The 19685-nt window shown below is 43.3% G+C and overlaps 1 protein-coding gene across 2 annotated transcripts in view; it reads left to right on the plus strand.

The window, feature by feature from the left end:
* The first annotated feature begins 287 nt into the window (after positions 1–287).
* Positions 288–19685, plus strand: part of ANKRD42 (ankyrin repeat domain 42) — an 84137-nt gene continuing 64739 nt past the window's right edge. The window contains exons 1-4 of one of the 2 annotated variants that reach the window (XM_073612829.1): positions 288–392; positions 10518–10684; positions 15347–15454; positions 16962–17081. In XM_073612829.1, coding sequence (XP_073468930.1) covers positions 362–392; positions 10518–10684; positions 15347–15454; positions 16962–17081 — 426 coding nt within the window. In that variant the 5' untranslated portion in view covers positions 288–361. Of the gene's footprint in view, positions 393–4702; positions 4820–10517; positions 10685–15346; positions 15455–16961; positions 17082–19685 lie in introns of those variants that run through there. The other variant, XM_073612830.1, reaches the window with a different exon arrangement.

Here is a 19685-nt window from a genome sequence, read left to right on the forward strand (position 1 = left end):
ATGTGTGTGTATATATATATATATATATATATATATATATATATATATATATATATATATATATATCTCATTCCAAAAAAGTTTATTAAATTGGCCAATGACTCAAAACAGAGGAACTTGTATTTAAAGTTAAAGATTCCAGGGGCAGCTCTCCAAAAAATCCCAAACCATCAGGCAACTGGAACAGGAGAACCACAAGCTACTCTAGTGCCAGGAACAAAGATGGCAGAGCCAGCCAGGGGACACGGCCCGGAAATGACGTATATAAAAAAAAAAACCTCCTGGTGGCCATGGAAACTGCTGAGCGTCCCGGAAGTGTGGGTCTTTTATAGGCAGCAAGAAAGCTAAGGGACGCCCGAAGATGCCTGCAGCCTCCGGAGCCTCTACAAACGGTGAGCGGCGGTCCGGGGAGGGGACACGTCACATGACCCCCCCCCCCCCCCACCGAATCCAGCTGTCTGAGTGCTGCAATGACACTCTCCATTCACTCCACAGAGTATTAGGAGATGTCAGTCTGTGCTGAGGAGCCTAGATGTATACATTCAGCCAATACAGATCTATAAACCAATCACAAGGAGCTGCTGTCATTATTTATAGGCCTTAAAGGCACAGTACACCTTATATTCCAGATTTAGGGTGTAAGTAACAAGGCCCCCCCCCCAATCCCTGCATATAAAGAAAAGTACCTGTCGATCAGCCAGAAGTACATCAATCACCCCCTGAGTCCTATTCAGGACTGACATTGCAAGGCTTGGTGTCAGCCCTGCCCACTTGTCTATTGTTGAACTCTTGAGTCCCTCCCGTTCTCTTCATCCCGCACATCCGAGAGACCCAAGCTGGCCACGGGCGGCTCAAATTTCACCCAATGGGTGACCGCGTCGGCACCAACAAAAATCACCGCGTCGGCACCAACACCAACAAAAATCAACTGAGAAATGATTGGCTGAATAGTTATTTTGCATTCGATCACCCAAAATACAATCGCTGGAGACGTTCCTCCTTCCACGCTGTTCAGCACGGCTGGAGGGGGGGGGGGGGGGGGCATTGATCTTCTAGGATTTTATAACTGTGCCTGGCCAGTTTGAGGCAATATTATACCCAAAGCCAAAATGGTAATATATTGCAGCTTACCTATCATTAGATGTGGTGGCTGAATTTGTTTTCATTTTAAGCCCCTCTCCCTCTTTTTTCAGTGTTGGCAAGGGATGATAACGGGATCTTGTTGCTGGCTGCTGGGGGATCTATTGCTATTGGGGGAGGAGTCTATAGTTACTGGAAGCGGGGGTCTTATGTTGCTGAAGGGTCATTTGATAGGGGGTTCTATTGTTGCTGATGGGGGATCTAGTGTTGCTAGTGGGAGAAATATTGTTACTGGAAGGGGGGTTTTATGTTGTGGGAGGTCTATTCTTGCTGGGGAGGTCTGTTGTTGTGGTGGAAGGGGTTTATTGTTACTGAAAGGGGTTTTTTATGTTGCTCAGGGTTCAATAGTTGTGTGTGGGGGGGGAGGGGTCTATTGTTGCTAGTGGGGCATATTTTGTTACTGGAAGGGGGGTTTTACGTTGCTGGGGGGTCAGTTGTTGTGGTGGGAGGAGTCTATTGTTGCTAGTGTGGATCTATTGTTATTGGAACGGGGGTCCGATGTAGCTGTGGGGGGATCTGTTGTTGCCGGAGATGTCTATTGTTGCTGGAAGGGGGGGTCTTTTGTTGTGGCAGAAGGGTTTATTGTTACTGGAAGGGGGGGGGGTTATGTTACTGAGGGGTCAGTTGTTGCGGGGGGGGGGGTCTATTGTTGATGAAGGGGGGTTTTATGTTGCTTGGGAGTCAGTTGTGGTGGGAGAAGTCTATTGTTGCTAGTGTGGATATATTGTTATTGGAACTGGGGGGTCTTATGTAGCTGGGGGGTGTCAATTGTTGTGGGGGTGGTCTATTGTTGCCGCAGAGGTCTAATGTTGCTGGTGGGGATCTATTGTTACTGGAAAGGGGGGGTCTTATATTGTTGTTGGAGGTCTATTATTGCTGGGGAGGTCTGTTGTTGTGGCAGAAGGGGTCTATTGTTACTGGAAGGGGGGTTTTATGTTGCTGAGGGTTCAATAGTTGTGGGGGGAGGGGTCTATTGTTGCTTATGGGGGATCTTTTGTTACTGGAAGGGGGTTTTATGTTGTTGGGGGTCAGTTGTTGTGGTGGGAGGAGTCTATTGTTGCTAGTGTGGATCTATTGATATTGGAACGGGGGTTCTATAAAGCTGTGGGGGGGGGTCTGTTGTTGCCAGAGAGGTCTATTGTTGCTGGAAGGGGGGGGGGGGGGCTTTTGTTGTGGGAGGTCTATTCATGCTGGGGAGGTCTGTCCTTGTGGCGGAAGGGATTTATTGTTACTGGAAGCGGGGGTCTTATGTTGCTGAGGGGTCAATTGTTGTAGGGGGAGGGGTCTATTGTTGCTGCTAGAGGGATCTTTTTTTTGCTGGTGGGGAATATATTGTTACTGGAAGGGGGAGTTTATGTTGTGGGAGGTCTATTCTTGCTGGGGAGGTCTGTTGTTGTGGCGGAAGGGGTTTATTGTTACTGGAAGCGGGGGGTCTTATGTTGCTGAGGGGTCAATTGCTGTGGGGGGAGGGGTCTATTGTTGCTGATGGAGGGATCTTTTTTTTTGCTGGTGGGGGATATATTGTTACTGGAAGGGGGGTTTTATGTTGTGGGAGGTCTATTCTTGCTGGGGAGGTCTGTTGTTGTGGCAAAAGAGGTTTATTGTTACTGGAACGGGGGTTTTATGTTGCTGAGGGGTCAATTGTTGCGGGAGGGGTCTATTGTTGCTGATGGGGCATATACTGTTACTGGAAGGGGGGTTTTATGTTGCTTGGGAGTCAGTTGTTGTGGTGGGAGGAGTCTATTGTTGCTAGTATGGATATATTGTTATTGGAACTGGGGGGTCTTATGTTGTTGTGGGAGGTCTATTCTTGCTGGGGAGGTCTGTTGTTGTGGCAGAAGGGGTCTATTGTTACTGGAAGGGGGGTCTTATGTTGCCGGGGGGGGCAATAGTTGCTGAGAATAATCTACTGTTGAGGGGGGGGGGGGGTCTATTGACGGTGACCACTAGGAAATCTTTTGTTGCTGTTGGGGGTTTATTTCTGCTGGGGGGTCTATTGTTGCTGGGGAGGGAGTATATTATCGCTCTATTGTTGCAGTCTGCAGGGGATCTATTTTACAATTTTTCTTTTTATCATTACCAAATTCTATACGAATTGTGCTTAGCACCACAAAATGATACTTGGTTCTGTTTTCTCTAAAAGGGGAACCAAGGGGTGGAACTTGAAGGTGGGTAGGAGGTGGAATCAAGGGATGGTGCTCAGAGGTTGGTAGGGGGTGAGACAAGGGATGGAGCTCAGGGGTGGAACCAAGGGACGGTGCTCGGAGGTTACGTATGCACGCCATACGCAATTCACTCCTGTTATTTAATGCCCCTTTAAAACCCTCCCGGTGAAATTTGACCATCTATCTTATCTATTGTGCACATATTATTATATATATATATAGCTCCCAACTGTCCCTGATTTTGAGGGACTGTCCCTAATTTGAAATCAAGTCCCTCTTTCCTCCTCATTTGTCCCTCATTTTGATCTCATCTATATGGTGGTATACAAAAATGGACTATTCATCTTTCAAAAAGTGTTAAATCGAATTTCTAAATTGTAAATTGTTGCATTTGTAAATGTCAAAAGCCAGTATCAATGAATAATAGTGGAAATATAAAGCAATTGTGGGTTTAATTAATCTTTTTTAAGGGGGTGTGGGTCCTATGTCTACATACTTTTGCTAATAGGTGTCCCTCGTTCCCATCTCAAAATGTTGGGATGTATGTTTTATATATATTTAGCTCCCAACTGTCCCTGATTTCGAGGGACTGTCCCTTATTTGGAGCAATGTCCCTCTGTCCCTCTTTCCCCCTCATTTGTCCCTCATTTTGGTCTGATCTATATAGTTGTATACAAAATGCACTTTTTATCTTTCAAAAAGTGTTTCCCAGTGCTAAACCTTTCATCCGATTTCTAAATTGCTGCATTTGGAAATTTTAAAAGCCAATATAAAGGAGTAGTCGTGGTAAAGAAAAGTCCTTGTGGATTTAATTAACCTTTTTTTTTTGGTTAATTCTTTCTTTAAGTGGGGGGGTGGGGGGGGGTGGGGTTGGGGGCAGGGGGGGCAGGGGGCGTGTCCTATGCCTACATACGTTTGACAGTAGGTGTCCCTCATTTCCATCTCAAAATGTTGGGAGGTATGTGTGTGTGTGTATATGTATGTGTATGTATATATATATATATATATATATATATATATATATATATATATATATATATATATAGATAGATAGATAGATAGATAGATATATATAGATATATCTATATATAGATATATCTATATATATATCTAGATATATATCTAGATATATATCTATATATAAATATATCAATATATCTCATTCCAAAAAAGTTTATTAAATTGGCCAATGACTCAAAACAGAGGAACTTGTATTTAAAGTTAAAGATTCCAGTTTTCTTGTTAAAAAAAAAAAGTTAAAGATTCCAGGGGCAGCTCTCCAAAAAATCCAAAACCATCAGGCAACTGGAACAGGAGAACCATAAGCTACTCTAGTGCCAGGAACAAAGATGGCAGAGCCAGCCAGGGGACACGGCCCGGAAATGACGTATAAAAAAAACCTCCTGGTGGCCATGGAAACTGCTGAGCGTCCCGGAAGTGTGGGTCTTTTATAGGCAGCAAGAAAGCTAAGGGACGCCCGAAGATGCCTGCAGCCTCCGGAGCCTCTACAAACAGTGAGCGGCGATCCGGGGAGGGGACACGTCACATGACCCCCCCACCACCGAATCCAGCTGTCTGAGTGCTGCAATGACACTGTGAGGGAGTGAGACAAGGGACGCAGCTCAGGGGTGGAACCAAGGGATGGTGCTCGGAGGTTGGTAGGGAGTGAGACAAGGGACAGAGCTCAGGGGTGGAACCAAGGGACGGTGCTCGGAGGTTGGTAGGGAGTGAGACAAGGGACGGAGCTCAGGGGTGGAACCAAGGGACAGTGCTCGGAGGTTGGTAGGGGGTGAGACAAGGGACGGAGCTCGGGGGTTGGTAGCGGGTGAAACAAGGGACGGAGCTCATGGGTGGAAACAAGTGACGGTGCTCGGAGGTTGGTTGGGGGTGAGACAAGTGGCGGAGCTCAGGGGTTGAACCAAGCGACGGTGCTCAGAGGTTGGTAGGGGGTGAGACAAGGGACAGAGCTCAGGGGTGGAACCAAGGCATAGTGCTCAAAGGGGGGTAGGGGGTGAGACAAGGGACAGAGCTCTGGGGTGGAACCAAGGCATGGTGCTCAGAGGTTGGTAGGAGGTGAGATAAGGGACAGAGCTCAGGGGTGGAACCAAGGCATGGTGCTCAGAGGTTGGTAGGGGGTAAGATAAGGGACAGAGCTCGGGTGGAACCAAGGGACGGTGCTAGGAGATTGGTAGGGGGTGAGACAAGGGACGGAGCTCATGGGTGGAACCAAGGGACGGTGCTCAGAGGTTGGTAGTGGGTGAGACAAGGGACGGAGCTCATGGGGTGGAACCAAGGGACAGTGCTCGGAGGTTGGTAGGGGGTAAGACAAGGGACGGAGCTCAGTGGTGGAACCAAGGGACGGTGCTTGGAGGTTGGTAGGGGGTAAGACTTGGGACAGAGCTCAGGGGTGGAAACAAGTGACGGTGCTCAGAGGTTGGTAGTGGGTGAGACAAGAGACGGAGCTCAGGGGTGGAACCAAGGGACAGTGCTCGGAGGTGGGTAGGCAGCGGAGACAAGAGGTGACTCAGAAGGATGGAGTACCTGCACCTATTTCTGAGAAAAAAAAAGTCTTGGACTGCAGCATTGTCAGTCTGGGCAGAAGGGAGTGATAGATGGACTAGCAGATTTAGATACACTAACAAATTGAAGCCAAATTCCAGCTCACACTTTATAATCAGTTACAGCAAAAATCCCTTTTGGGATAAAGGTTTTACATGAATAAATACAATTCTTGTAAGCACCTCACAGCTTGTTCTTTTGAAAAACAACAGACTTACTGGCCAGATCATCAGATAAAAATGAAAGAAAGGAAGCCTAAAAATAAAACAAAAAAAAAAAAACAAATGCAGCCATCACGTCTAAGAATTGGTAAGCTGCACTATAATAAATGTTTTCTTTTAGGTTTAATACCGCTTTAGTTGTTCTGTGGTCCACAATGAGAACTAGGCGGGCTTATTAAACTTCACGAGATAACAAAGGAAGTGAGCAGAGGACACAGGAGAGCTCTGAATGTCTGGCAGAGTCAGCTGTTTGCTTTTTTGTTTCTTTTTTACACTTATGGAACAGATAAGAGCCCATTCACACAGGGACGACTTGTCAGGCGACCTAGTCGCCTGTCAAGTCGCCTCCCGTTCTGTGCTATGGAACCGTTCTAAGGGGAGCGACGCAAGTCGCTCCGACTTAGAAAAAGGTTCCTGTACGACTTCGGGGGCGACTTGGGGCGACTTGCATAGACTTCTATACAGAAGTCGTTTTGCAAGTCGCCCGGGCAGTCGTTTGCAGGTCGCCTCGATGAGGCGACCTGCAAGTCGTGTTGCCCCTGTGTGAATGGGGTCTGAAACAGAATGCTTCTGATGGTTTGTGTAGCAGACCAAAAGAGAGCACACTAAAATAGTAATCTCATTGGTCTAATTAGTATGATCTCTGTGATCATCCCTTCTGACCATATACATATGAAGGGCCTCACTGAAGTGGGTCTTCTTCCTTTGGGCCGCATAGGTGTGTAACTATTTGTACTGGGAGTGTGCTGAAGCTCGGGCACAGTCGCTGTCGCTAAAGATCGGGAGGCGGGAGGACCATCTCTCAATCACATGATAACTGTGGTAGCCTATGATTGGCTATCACAATGTTCAGTTACTGTACAGCCCTCCGTTTAACTCTATTTTCTCGAACTGTGAAAAAAAGAAAAAGAATTTGTATCTTTTCTCCTTGCTGGACGAGAAGAATGTAAATTCTAAAAATAAATGTGTAAGATAAATAAAAAATAAAGAAAAAAAGATGGTTGATGTAGGTCAAGGTTAGTATCAATGGTCAGGGTCAGTGTGTTTAGGGCCTGGTTCACACCAGTGTAGTTTTTTGCTAGAAAATTACTTAGAACCCCCAAACTTTACATATAATTTTGAATAAAAAACAAGAAAACAGTAAAGTTATCCCAATTTTTATATTGTGAAAGATGATGTTACACCGAGTAAATTGATACCCAACATGTCATGCTTCAAAATTGTGCTGGCTCGTGGAATGGCCCATAAAAATCTCCATAGGCGACGTTTTAAAAAATTTGTATAGGTTACCAGTGTTAAGTTACAGAGGAGGTCTTTTGCTAGAATGAATGCTCTCGCTCTAACGATGGCGGCGATACCTCACATGTGTGTGTGGTTACTTTGAATACCGTTTACATATGCGGGCGCAACTTATGAGAAAAAGATTACAGACCGACGTTCATCCCTTTGATCTAAAAGAACTAAATGTTACAATGTTTCTCTTTATCTCCGCCTCAGCAATGTTGTGAGAAACTTGGTAGGCTCTCTTTTTTTTTGATAGCTGTTGGCTTGAGCAGAGAACTCTCTGCACTGAATTGAGGAAATGCTTTGTTAAGATCAGGAGGGGGGAGGGGGGGGGGTAGTATAGCGATCTCAAATCTTTAACGATTAATCGTGCAGCTCTACTCTATTTGTGTTAAAAAAAAATGATAATAATTTAATTTGGGTATAGTGTTGCATGACCGCGCAATTGACGTTCAAAGTGCGACAGTGCTGAAAGCTGAAAATTGGCCTGGGCAGGAAGGGAAGGGGGTAAAAAAGCAAGTGGTTACCCTATTCTGACACTTCTCTACTACATATAAAAATCAGCATTTTTTTTATAGAAATTTTTTTATATATAGATTTGAAAGCCGCCGATCAGTGCAATTTTGATGCGCGAATTTCATTTAACAGAAGTCAATGCAAGTCGCAATGAAATCGTAGAAAAGTAGTGCAGGAACATTTTTTAACCTTTTTTTTTTTTTAAATCTTTATATATATATATATATATATATATATATATATATATATATGGTCTTCAAAAAGTTTCCACACTTTTATATACATAACTTAGTTTTAAAAAAGTGAGAAGACTTTTTAAAGAACCCTCGTTTTTTTTGTTTTTTTTTAAGTAGAGGCCCTAGAGAATAAAATGGTGGGTGTTGTGATATACTATGTCACACGATATTTGCGCTGCAGTTTTTCAAACGCAATTGTTTTTGGAAAAAATACACTTTAATAAATTTTCTTTCACTTTGTCTGTCTTAAGCACTTTACTGACTTTTAATGCACAAAAATGCAAAATAATACCCAATTGTTTGGTAAAATAAAAAAGACGATGTTGCGCCACGTAAATAGATACCTAGGATGTCACGCTTTAAAATTGGTGACAAAATATGATACTTTAAAATCTCCATAGGCGACACTTTAAAAGCCTTTACAGGTTACCTGTTTAGAGTCCTGGTGCTAGAATTATTGCTCTCGCTCAGACATTCGCAGCGATGGCTCACATGTGTGGTGCAATGGCCGTTTACATATGCGTGCGAGACCGATGCGTGCGTTCGCCTTTGCGCGCAAGCACGGTGGGACAGGGGGCACTTTAAATACTATATACTATTTAACTATAAAACTTGACGTTCTATGACGTTAGAGACTAGAAGTGGAGATCTCTGGATGATGGGTGCAGCTACAGGCATCATCCAGATATCTTTTTTTCCCTGCAATGTAAAAGCAATCATAGCGGCTGTTTAGCTGCTTGATTGCTCCCGCCAACATCCGGTGCTTCTCTGGTCTCTCCCGTGTGATCGGGGAGCCAGAGAATTAATCCACCAGCGAAGGTGGTTTACTATAGAGCTGGCCGGGGACCAGATGGTTCCCGGCCAGCTCTATGACCCTTGGAGGCCAGAAGCGACGTCATGTCGTCACTTCCGTCGCAGGCAGATTTAAACACTGATGTTTTTTTTTTTTTGCTGGAAAGCCTGAGATCGATTATTTATTTATTTGTTTTTGATCTCAGGCTTTCCAGCATAGAGGAGAGATGTGGGGACTTATAGACCCCACATCTCTCCATAAAGAGGACCTGTCATGCCCTATTCCTATTACAAGAGATGTTTACATTCCTTGTAATAGCAATAAAATTGATCAAAAAATAAGAAATTAAAGGGAAAGTGTAAAAATAAACAATAAAGAAAACATTTTTTTAAAGTGTCCCTGTCTCGTGCTCGCATGCAGAAGCAAATGCACACGTAGTTTGCATCCGCATATGTAAGCGGCATTCAAACCACACATGTGAGGTATCGCTGCGATCATTAGAGTGGGAGCAATATTTCCAACACTAGACCTCCTCTGTAACCCTAAACTGGTAGACGTTAAAATGTTTTAAATATAATGATTTATATATAATGTTTTGGGGTTCTAAGTAATTCTATAGCAACAAAAATTATGATTTTTACATGTAGGAGAGGAATGCCAGAATTGGCTTAGCTGGCAAGTGGTTAAAAACCTTTTTTGGATTAATTTTATAATTTTATTTTATTAGAATTTTTTTTTTAACACTGTAATTCATTTTTTATTGATCACTTTTATTGCTATCACAAGGGATCCTCTTTTTGGGTTCTGTCAGACCCCCTATATCTCTCCTCTGACTTCCTAAGCATGAGATCAAACCAAGATCGGTTTGATCTCATGCTTGTACAAGCCCGTAATGGCTCGTTTACATGAGTCTGAAACTGGAAGTGACTAAATACCTGTTGCTTCTGTGTTCTTAGTCCAGAGAAATGATCGGGGATTTTATGGTCTTTTATCATCTCTATGGTCAGCCGGGGGGGGGGGGGACGATGACTTCTGGCTTCAGTCCTGGCCTCCCTGGTGGGACAGGAGAGCCCGGGCAGGCCCCTTTTGCCGCCTGTAAACCTGTAAAAGCAATCCAGCGGCTAATTAGCCACTAGCATCACTTTTACATTAAACAGCATTTCCGCTGAAAAAAAAAGATACTGGGATAATGCCAGCATTATCCTGGTATAACAACTTCAACCTAGCTGAAGTGTTAAGATTTGTTTTACCTTCCCTCCTGAGGGGGTTTAAATAATGCAAGCTGCTCTAACAAATATAAACAATTTGGCTCATTATGTACCTCCAAAACAGTAAAAAGCATGTAGCTGTGCATCATTGTGTAACCTAAAAAAAAAAAACAAAAAAAATCCAAAAAGCCCAGAGAGAGGCAGATCATCAATGACAAAGGAAAGCCAGAACAAAATTGCAACTTTGTCCCTACTTATTGGGTTTCATCTGTCAAATGAAACAAGATTGGTTGTTGCTTCTTTTTTTACTCCAGTTTTTAAAAATCAGCGACAGAATTCTGGATTTTTCTTTGTATCCCGCATAAATTCTGTATATCTTTTTCACTGTGTATTAGCGGCGGTGCAGAAGAAGAAGGTTTACAGCAGCATCCACGAGGCGGTGAAGTGTGGAGATGTGGAGCAGTTGGAGAAGATTGTGAAAAGCGGGACACGGGTTAATGAGGTGGACCCAGTTCATAAATTTACACCCCTGCACTGGGCGGCACACTCCGGGAGCCTGGAGGTAAGAGGAGTCATAGATCTGGGTTATGAAATTAAATCTCCAAATCTTTGTCTATAACCTTCTGAGTTACTACCTTTCTGACAACTACCTTCTCAACCCCTTACAGTCTGGCTTTTCCTCACAGCACTCCTCAGAAACTACGGTTTACTAACTGCTAAAACCAATGGCCACTACTCCATACTCATACTACTAGACCTTTCTGCTGCTTTTTATACTGACTACCCGCTCCGTCTCAATAAACTCCGCTCACTTGGCCTCCAAGATTTAGCTATTTCCTGGTTTTCCTCCTACCTATCAGAGTGCTTCTTCAGTGTTACCTACAACTTTGTCTCCTCTTTTCTGCTCCCTCTTTCTGTAGGGGCCCCCCAAGGCTCTGTCCTTGGACCCCTTCTCTTCTTTATCTATACCTCCTCCTATAGCCACTTGAGAACCTTGCTCAGCTTCCAATACCATCTGCATGCTGATGACATCCAAATCTATCTCTCTACTCCTCAACTCAATCCTTCAGTCTCCTCTCGTATTACTAACTTACTGACACATCAGCATGGATAAATTGGGTGGCCTCTAAAAATAATGTCAGTGGGTATAAAATTTAGAACAGCGGTTGTACCATCATCCAAGACTTAGTGAAATAGAGGTTTGGGAGCCTGGTCCCCAGCCAAGGTGAGCCTTGGCTGGGGACCAGGCTCCCAAATCTTTATTTCATATCAGCATGGATGTCACACCACTTCCTCAAACATAATCTTTCTAAAACTGACCTCATAATCCCCCCCCCCCATGTCTGAATTTTCCATTCAGATCAGTACTACAACTATCAGTCCCTCCTTTCACGCCAGGGTACTAGGTGTATTCCTAGACTCTGACTTGTCCTTTAAGCCCCTAATTCAATCACAGTCAAAAGTTTTATAATTAAAATAAAACATATGCGGCGCTCCTTACGCCCACAAGGTATGAATCAAAATAAACGATAAGTAAAATGAAAATAGAAAATGAAAAAAAAATGCAAAAATATTGATAATACAATCCAAAAAACTCATATAAAGTGTAATGCGACTCCACAAAAACACATAGAAGTGTGCAAATAATCATACGAGCCCATGACTCACATAAAAAAGTGATGATAGTGACTCACACACAAAATAATAAATGTATATAGGTAACATTCAATTGTGCATAAATATCGAACATAATAAAATGAATAAAATACTTAATCAAAATAATTACATAAATAGTGAAGTGCAATTCACTAAAATACATATGTGTGCAAAAAGTTCATATAAATCCGTGAATCACAAATCAGTGTATTAAATGTCCAAATAATTAATAGGTGAAAAAATGTGATCCCGACTTCATGCAATGTAACTCCTACTAGCAGCAAAGACAAATCTTCTGATCATACTGGAAAGTGCAAGTGCAGTGGACAATTGTTATGGCAAGAAGTGACCAAAGTGGATGTGCGCTTCCAAACGGGCTCCGGGGTGCGACACCTGTTTCCCCCAGCCTCTCACCTGTAGCAGCGGCCCCACTGGGCCAAGTCAAGCGTAAGCCGACAAGCGGTACAGATCTCCACAGGCACAGCAGCTTCCGGTGGTAGTCACAGCTTTTGGGGACATATAGTATCCAGCCAGCAATCACACTCCCCCCGTTCAGTAGATGTAATAGAAGAGAAGAGAAGGCTCCATAGTGTAGTAGTTAAGGTTTATTAAGTAAAAAACAAGTAGTAACTTACATAAAAGAATCAGTGATAACAGCTGTAGAATCGAAAGCTGCCGGGTTCGGCCGTACCCGGCAGCAGTGGCACCTGGCTCCTCCCTGACGCGTTGCGTCACAACACATGTGACTTTCTCAAAGGACCCTTTGAGAAAGTCACGTGTGTGAGTCACGGGCTCGTATGATTATTTGCACACTTCTATGCGTTTTTGTGGAGTCGCATTACACTTTATATGAGTTTTTTGGATTGTATTATCAATATTTTTGCATTTTTTTTTCATTTTCTATTTTCATTTTACTTATCGTTTATTTTGATTCATACCTTGTGGGCGTAAGGAGCGCCGCATATGTTTTATTTTAATTGTCTGGTTTGGTTCACGTGAGGATACTCTTTTATGCTGGTAGCTCTTTTTTAGCCTGTTGGTCATTGTTGGTTTGCGCATTAGTTTACTCACTGTTTACAAAAATTTTATAGACTTCACCTCCGTAACATCTCTAAAATTCGCCCCTTATTAACCAATGAAACAACCAAGCTACTCATTCACTCTTTTGTTACTGCTTGCCTTGACAACTGCAACCCCCTTCTCATGGGCCAACCTCTACACAGGCTATCCCCCCTTCACTCTATTATGAATGCTATCAGACTCATCTACCTTACCAACCGCTCAGTGTCTGCCACCCCTCTCTGCCAATCCTTCCAGCGAATTAAATTAAAAATGCCAACCACTAACAACAACATACAAAGCCATCCACTGCTCTGCCCACAAGCTGCATCACCAATCTTATCTCTAAATATCACCCAAACCGTCTTCTCTGCTGTTCTCAAGACCACCTGCTCTCTAGCTGCCTTGTCTCCTCCTCCCATAATCATCTCTAGGACTTTTTCAGAGCTTCTCTCATCCTCTGGAACCCTCTACCTCCATCTGTCCGACTATCTCCTACTCTGATCCCTGAAAATTCACCTCTATAGGGAAGCCTATCCTGCCTCCACCTAACAACTGAACTTTTAATTCTTCCATCAGCTCATCCTTTACAGTTATTACATTTTGTAGCACTTGCCCGACCGTATTAGATTGTAAGCTCTCAGGAACATGGCCCTCTTAACTCTAATGTATTGTATTGTAACTGTACTGTCTCCCTTTATATTGTAAAGTGCTGCGCAAACTGTTGGCGCTATATAAATCCTGTATAATAATAATAGTTCTGTAGAGAGGAATAAAAAAAGCAAAGAGGAGACAAACATTAGTCAAGAGGGATGGATGGGGGGGGGGGAGTGTGGGAAGAGAACTCCCTACGGAGCTTGGGCTCAGTGAGGAGATACTTTAGGTAAAAGGTTAAAGTGATGTTAGGCTCGCCTAGTCTAAGAAGACTAGAAGGCTAGGCGTAGTGGAGCCAAGGGTTCCACACCTTGAGAAATTTTGGCCTGAGAGTCAATGAGTACACTGGTCATCTTTTCATTAATTAACATGAGGGTCATGCGGGCCTTGACTTCTTGTATGGAGATTGCGGGCTTCTTCCAGGCTATTGCAATAGTTTGCTTGGTAGCCAGGAAAAGAAACCTTTGGAAACAAAAATGGTACTGCGTCCCATAAGATTCTAGCTGGATAGTCACACAAGTTGAACCGCAGTTCATGGACTTTGTAGGCATGACCTCTTCAGATTGGATCAAATAAATTACAAAACTTTATTGATGCACAATAGAAAGTTAAAAACAAACCAAATCAAGTTAAAAATAGCATTATGCACCGTATATCGCTAAAGGTGGTGGACCAAAATGTAGAGTGTATTACACTAAAATGTATACAGAACTTGTTGAATTGCTGACTCGAGGATTCTATAGGGCTCCAGCACCATTTCATATAAAGCTCAACATGTTTTGCGAATATCGCTTCTTCAGTAGCAAAGGTGCTAACATAAGAATGCTACAATAATGTCAACTGGAGACCATCCTAGGCATAGCATGCCACACAGGGGATCAAAGACCCAGGGTCCATACAAAATAAGGTAGGTATATAATAAATCTACACACAGAGGTAAAGAAAGGCCCTCATAATAAATCCTCTTGTTACAATAATTCCAGCCCAGTAGGTCACCTGAAAATCATGAATTACAGCACCATAGGGGATAAATGGAAGCAGTGAAAGAGCTGGCCAAACTACCCTTAATAGATATGCACACACAAATGCCCAAACTGGACTAGTCAGTGGGGGACCCCACGCAGGGCAGACAATGCTTCCAGGCCTGCCAATTTGGGCTCTATCTATGGCCCATTTGTAGCCACATTTTTGGTGGTCCCCCAGTTTGTGCATCAGTGTGTGCATATCTATTGAGGGTGGTACTTTATTTTTACCTAGATGTTTTTAACTTTCTACTGTGCATCAATAAAGTATTTTGTGTGTTTTTTTTTGTTTTTTTTTTATCCTATCTGGTGTGGTTGTGCCTACAAAGTCCATGAACTACGATTCAACTTTTGTGACCATTTAGGAAAAGAAACATGGCTGACCGTTGTTGGTGGACATGAAGGCCTGGAACAGGACAGTGGAGTAAAGCATATCTAGCGTCCTGGGGAATAATCAAGTGAAACAGTGTATGGAGGAGACCGAAGACCCTGGGCCAGAAGGAAAGCAATTTCGTGCATGATCACCATTTATGCAAGGCAGCACTTAGCTGACCGCAACCTCAGAAATATCTATCGGGGTAGTTTTGGTTTGCAAAGGAATGGGGAAAATTGCATTCATTACTTTCCTGTAGAGTTTCTCAGAATCTTCACCATTAATAAAATTTGCTTCAGTAATGAACCTATGGACACTGACGGTCCACACACTTTGAAAAGCACTGAGTTAGTAGTGACACGTTTATTCCCGTGTCCCTCACATTATATGTGCACAAGCACCCAAGTGACCCTAAACATTTCCAAAAGCACACCTACTTTTATATCTCTTCATATTACAGTGCCTTCATTGGTTGCTTTGGCATGGAGCAGATATCAGTGACGTGACAACAAGAGGGTGGACTGCGGCTCACTTAGCCGCCATTAGAGGCCAAGATGCGTGCATGCAGGTATGTCATTGTGTGAGAACTGCTTGGATTTTGACCCTCTGGGTCTCTATGCATCTTCTTTGTTTAGTAAGCTAGTGAATCTCAACACTTTCTCCTGACTTTCTCTACCAGTTGCATGTCTGTCTCTTAAGTTGGGTACACACGTATCAAAATCCAGCCGGTTCAGCAGGAACTAGCCAAATTTCGATCTGTGTGTAGCCCTCTCTGTTCAACAGAAGCCGATCATTAGACCAGCTTCTGTCGAACGATCTTGCTGGAGAACCAGCATTCAATCAGCTACTGCAGCCAATGGTTGCATGGATGATCAGTGTATTCTGAGGGGGGGGGGGTCCCCACTATCAGAATACATTAGGCATAGCAGGGAGAGATTCCTGCATTCACAACCCTTGTGTGGATTCAGGAATCTGTGAGTTTTATTTGTCCAGCTCGCTGGCTGAACAAACAAAAAAAACTCAGTGTATACCCAGCTTTAGCCTATATTTCAGTCCTGTCTACTCCTGTGTCCTTATCTAAGCGCTGCCTGCAGCTATTGTATGTAAGAGAATCTGGCAGAAGTATGGGAGCTGTAAATAATAATTTTCTGGGGGAAAAGTGTATTGTTTTGGTATAGAATTCTTTATGTTAACTTTTTCATTAATTAGTAATTCTTTTTATGCAGAAAATTATTAAATATAAACAGGAATTACTGTGCTACCGTATAACAAAAAGCTGCCAGCACTACAATCTGACAAATTGTGCAAATAGTAAAAAGTGAAAAAATGCAGCGCTACGGATGCACAATCTCTGGTGACCCCCTAACAGAGGATGATCCATTTCTGTCTCCACTGAATAGACTTTTATTCTTCAACCTCTATCCTCCTCAGATCTCTGTCCTTACGAACTGTCATGTTATGAGGTCGGTGGTCGTTACATCTTCTGTAGCAAAGCCCCATTGTCTGCTTGTTAATTACATTTGAACTGTTTGACTTTCAGTTGCCACTGGCATGTGATTTTGCCTTTATGATTTGTTTGCACTAGCACATTTGCACTTGCTATTGGTGTATGCCAATGTCATTGGTCATTTAGCACTATATATATATATATATATATATATATATATATATATATATATATATATATATATATATATATATATATATATATATATATATATGCATTCACTTTGCATTAATATTGTTGGTATTGTATACATGCATTCATTGTGGGTGTTACTTTACCCACGTCTCACATGTAGCGCTGCACTTTTTCACTTTTTATTGATTAGGATTATTTTACAGATACCAATTGTGGCCACCGTGGTGTGATACTGTTTACAACTTTGTGTGAAAATGTAGGGTGGTTTAAGATGCTGATTTTTAGTGATGCAGCAAATGATGACATTATTATTATTATTATTATTATTATTATTACTAGTAGTAGCAGTAGTAGTAGTAGTAGCAGCAACCAAAATTTTGTATGCAGTCATAGTGCCTTTCAGTGTTTTATGTACAGTCATTTTATTTTGCAGGCTCTTGTCCTTAGTGGAGCAAACCTTTCAGCTAAAGATGACCGGCAGTGCTGCCCCACTCACCTGGCGGCTGCCCATGGCCACTCATTCACTCTACAGACCATACTACGCAGTGGAGCAGTAAGTAGTAACATTGCTAATGCTCATAATACGTGACATGACATGATGCTCAGTGTCATTTAATCACTTGCTATGAGTCCAGGCAGCAATGGAGACACCACCTGGTGTAGTATAATCATGCAGCCTGAGCCCACAGTAAAACTGAGGAAATGGAGAAGATGAAGAGGGACAGCTGGAAATAATGTATGTACATGTTGCTCACCCCTAAAGGGCCCACTGGTTTGGTCCTAAGGTTCTTTCCCCTGTAGGTGCACTAGTCGCCACGCACACAGTCTCAGTCACTTCTCCGGCTCAATGATCATTCTAGGAGTATTTTTTTTTTTTTATGCCGTAAATATAAACAGTGCAGCGCTAAAATATCACAAACAATCAGTGAGAGAGTTTTTTTTTTTTTTGCAATAATATAGTGACAGTAGTGACTCCTACTCCAGAGAAAAAATATATATAATAAAAGTCCCAAAAATCCAGAGTCCGAATGGTTAAGGGAAGACTGCAGAGCCAGCCCTACCATGGGTCCTAGTGGGTCCATTGGACCCAGGCAGCACTTTGGCAAGGGCAGCAAATTGAACCATGGCCACCTCTCCTTCTCTTCTATTTACCCAGCAAATTGACGACCAAGATTTTTTTTCCAGCAGTTTTGTGTGTCATGATGACAATTGCCCCCCGGGCCGCTCCGCCTGCCCCATACTACTCTAGCCCACCCCTATACTGCCCTAAGCTGTCTGTATACTACCCTAGCCTGTCTTAATACTACCCTAGCCCACCCCTATACTGCCCTAAGCTGTCTGTATACTACCCTAGCCTGTCTTAATACTACCCTAGCCTGCCCCTATACTGCCTTAGCCTGTCCATATACTACCCTAGCCTGTCCATATAATACCCTAGCCTGTCCATATTCTATCCCAGCCTGTCCATATACTACCTACCCTAGTCTGCGTCTATACTGCCTTAGCCTGTCCATATACTACCCTAGCCTGTCCATATACTACCTTAGCCTGTCCATATACTACCCTAGCCTGTCCATATACTACCCTAGCCTGCCTCTATACTGCCTTAGCTTGTCCATATACTACCCTAGCCTGTCCATATACTACCCTAGCCTGTCTATATACAACCCTAGCCCACCACTTGGAATTGAACATAATGGTATGTCATATAATTTTAAATATAGACAAGGTGCTGTTGTATGTAAATCTGACCTGGTAAATGTAATTTTAGTTTTTATTATCATGATATAAAATAATTGATGTGGGGGCATTTAGTTGGGCGTGATTTTTTTTTTTTTTTGGGGGGGGGGGGCAGCCTTTTATTCTTTTATTCTTGGGCCTAGGCAGCACAATGCCTTGGGCCAGCCCTGGAAGACTGACAGTACCACAAGCCGTGCTCAAGAGGTGAACATCATGAGAAGAAACCAAACTGTCACCAAAGTGAGCTCTTATTGCGCTTACCAGAACTCATGTGACCCTTTAACCACTTGCCCACTGGGCACTTTCCTGCCCAGTCCAATTTTCAGCTTTCAGCGCTGTGGCATTTTGAATGACAATTGCGCAGTCATGCAACACTGTACCCAAACAAAATTTTTATATATTTTTTCCCCACAAATAGAGCTTTTTTTTGGTGGTATTTGATCACCACTGGGGTTTTTATTTTTTGCGCTTCAAGTAAAAAAAAAAATGAAAATTTTGAAAAAAGAAAAAGTTTTTCTGTTACAAAACTTTGTAAATATGTACGTTTTCTCCTTCACTGATAAGCACTGATGATTCTGCACTAAAGGGTACTGATTGCACTTATATGCAGCACTGATGGGCACTGATATGCAGCACTGATGGGCACTCATAGGTGGCACTGATGGGCACTCATGAGTGGCACTGATGGGTGGTACTGATAGGCAGCACTGATCAGAAGGCACTGGCAGGCATCACTGATGGACACAGAGTGCCATTCCTAATGGGCATTGATTGGCACCCCTAGTGGGCATCCCTGGTGGTCTCCAGTGGGCATCTCTGGTGGTCTCCAGTGGGCATCCTCGATGGGTCTGCAATGATAATCAATGCGCTGATTATCAGCGCAGACCCCCCTGTCAGGAGAGCAGCCGATCGGCTCTCCTCAACTCGCGCCTATCAATGCGAGCAGAGGAAAAGCCGATAGGCGGCACTTCCTGGTTACCATGTAATTAGCTGTAATTAGACACAGCTCATCACTTGGTAAAGAGTCTTCGTCATAGGCCCGATCGATGCGCTAGCGGCTTATCCTGCTGGACGACATATGACGCCCAGTCAGGATAATACGACCACTTTCCGGCCGTCATTCTGCTATATGGAGGGCGGGAAGTCGTTAATCAAAAGTGGTCAAATCACGCTCCTACTCAAAGGACATAGGTCTGCCTTTTAGATTGCAGAAACCTCCTGTCCTCCTCCAGGCAACCAAGTGCCGGGTGGGGGGTGGGGGGGCTCGATATCCGCTGTTACTAAACCCAGTATGACTCAGGCGACTAGCTGTATTGGCAATCCATGTGTCATTAAAAGAGAACATTTCGCATAGTGTGTGGCTGAGCCACGTAAACACGCAACCACGCATGCGCAATCTATCGTTGGCCATCTTGGT

This window comes from Aquarana catesbeiana, linkage group LG02 (assembly GCF_042186555.1).
Source record: "Aquarana catesbeiana isolate 2022-GZ linkage group LG02, ASM4218655v1, whole genome shotgun sequence".
Taxonomy (NCBI): Eukaryota; Metazoa; Chordata; class Amphibia; order Anura; family Ranidae; genus Aquarana; species Aquarana catesbeiana.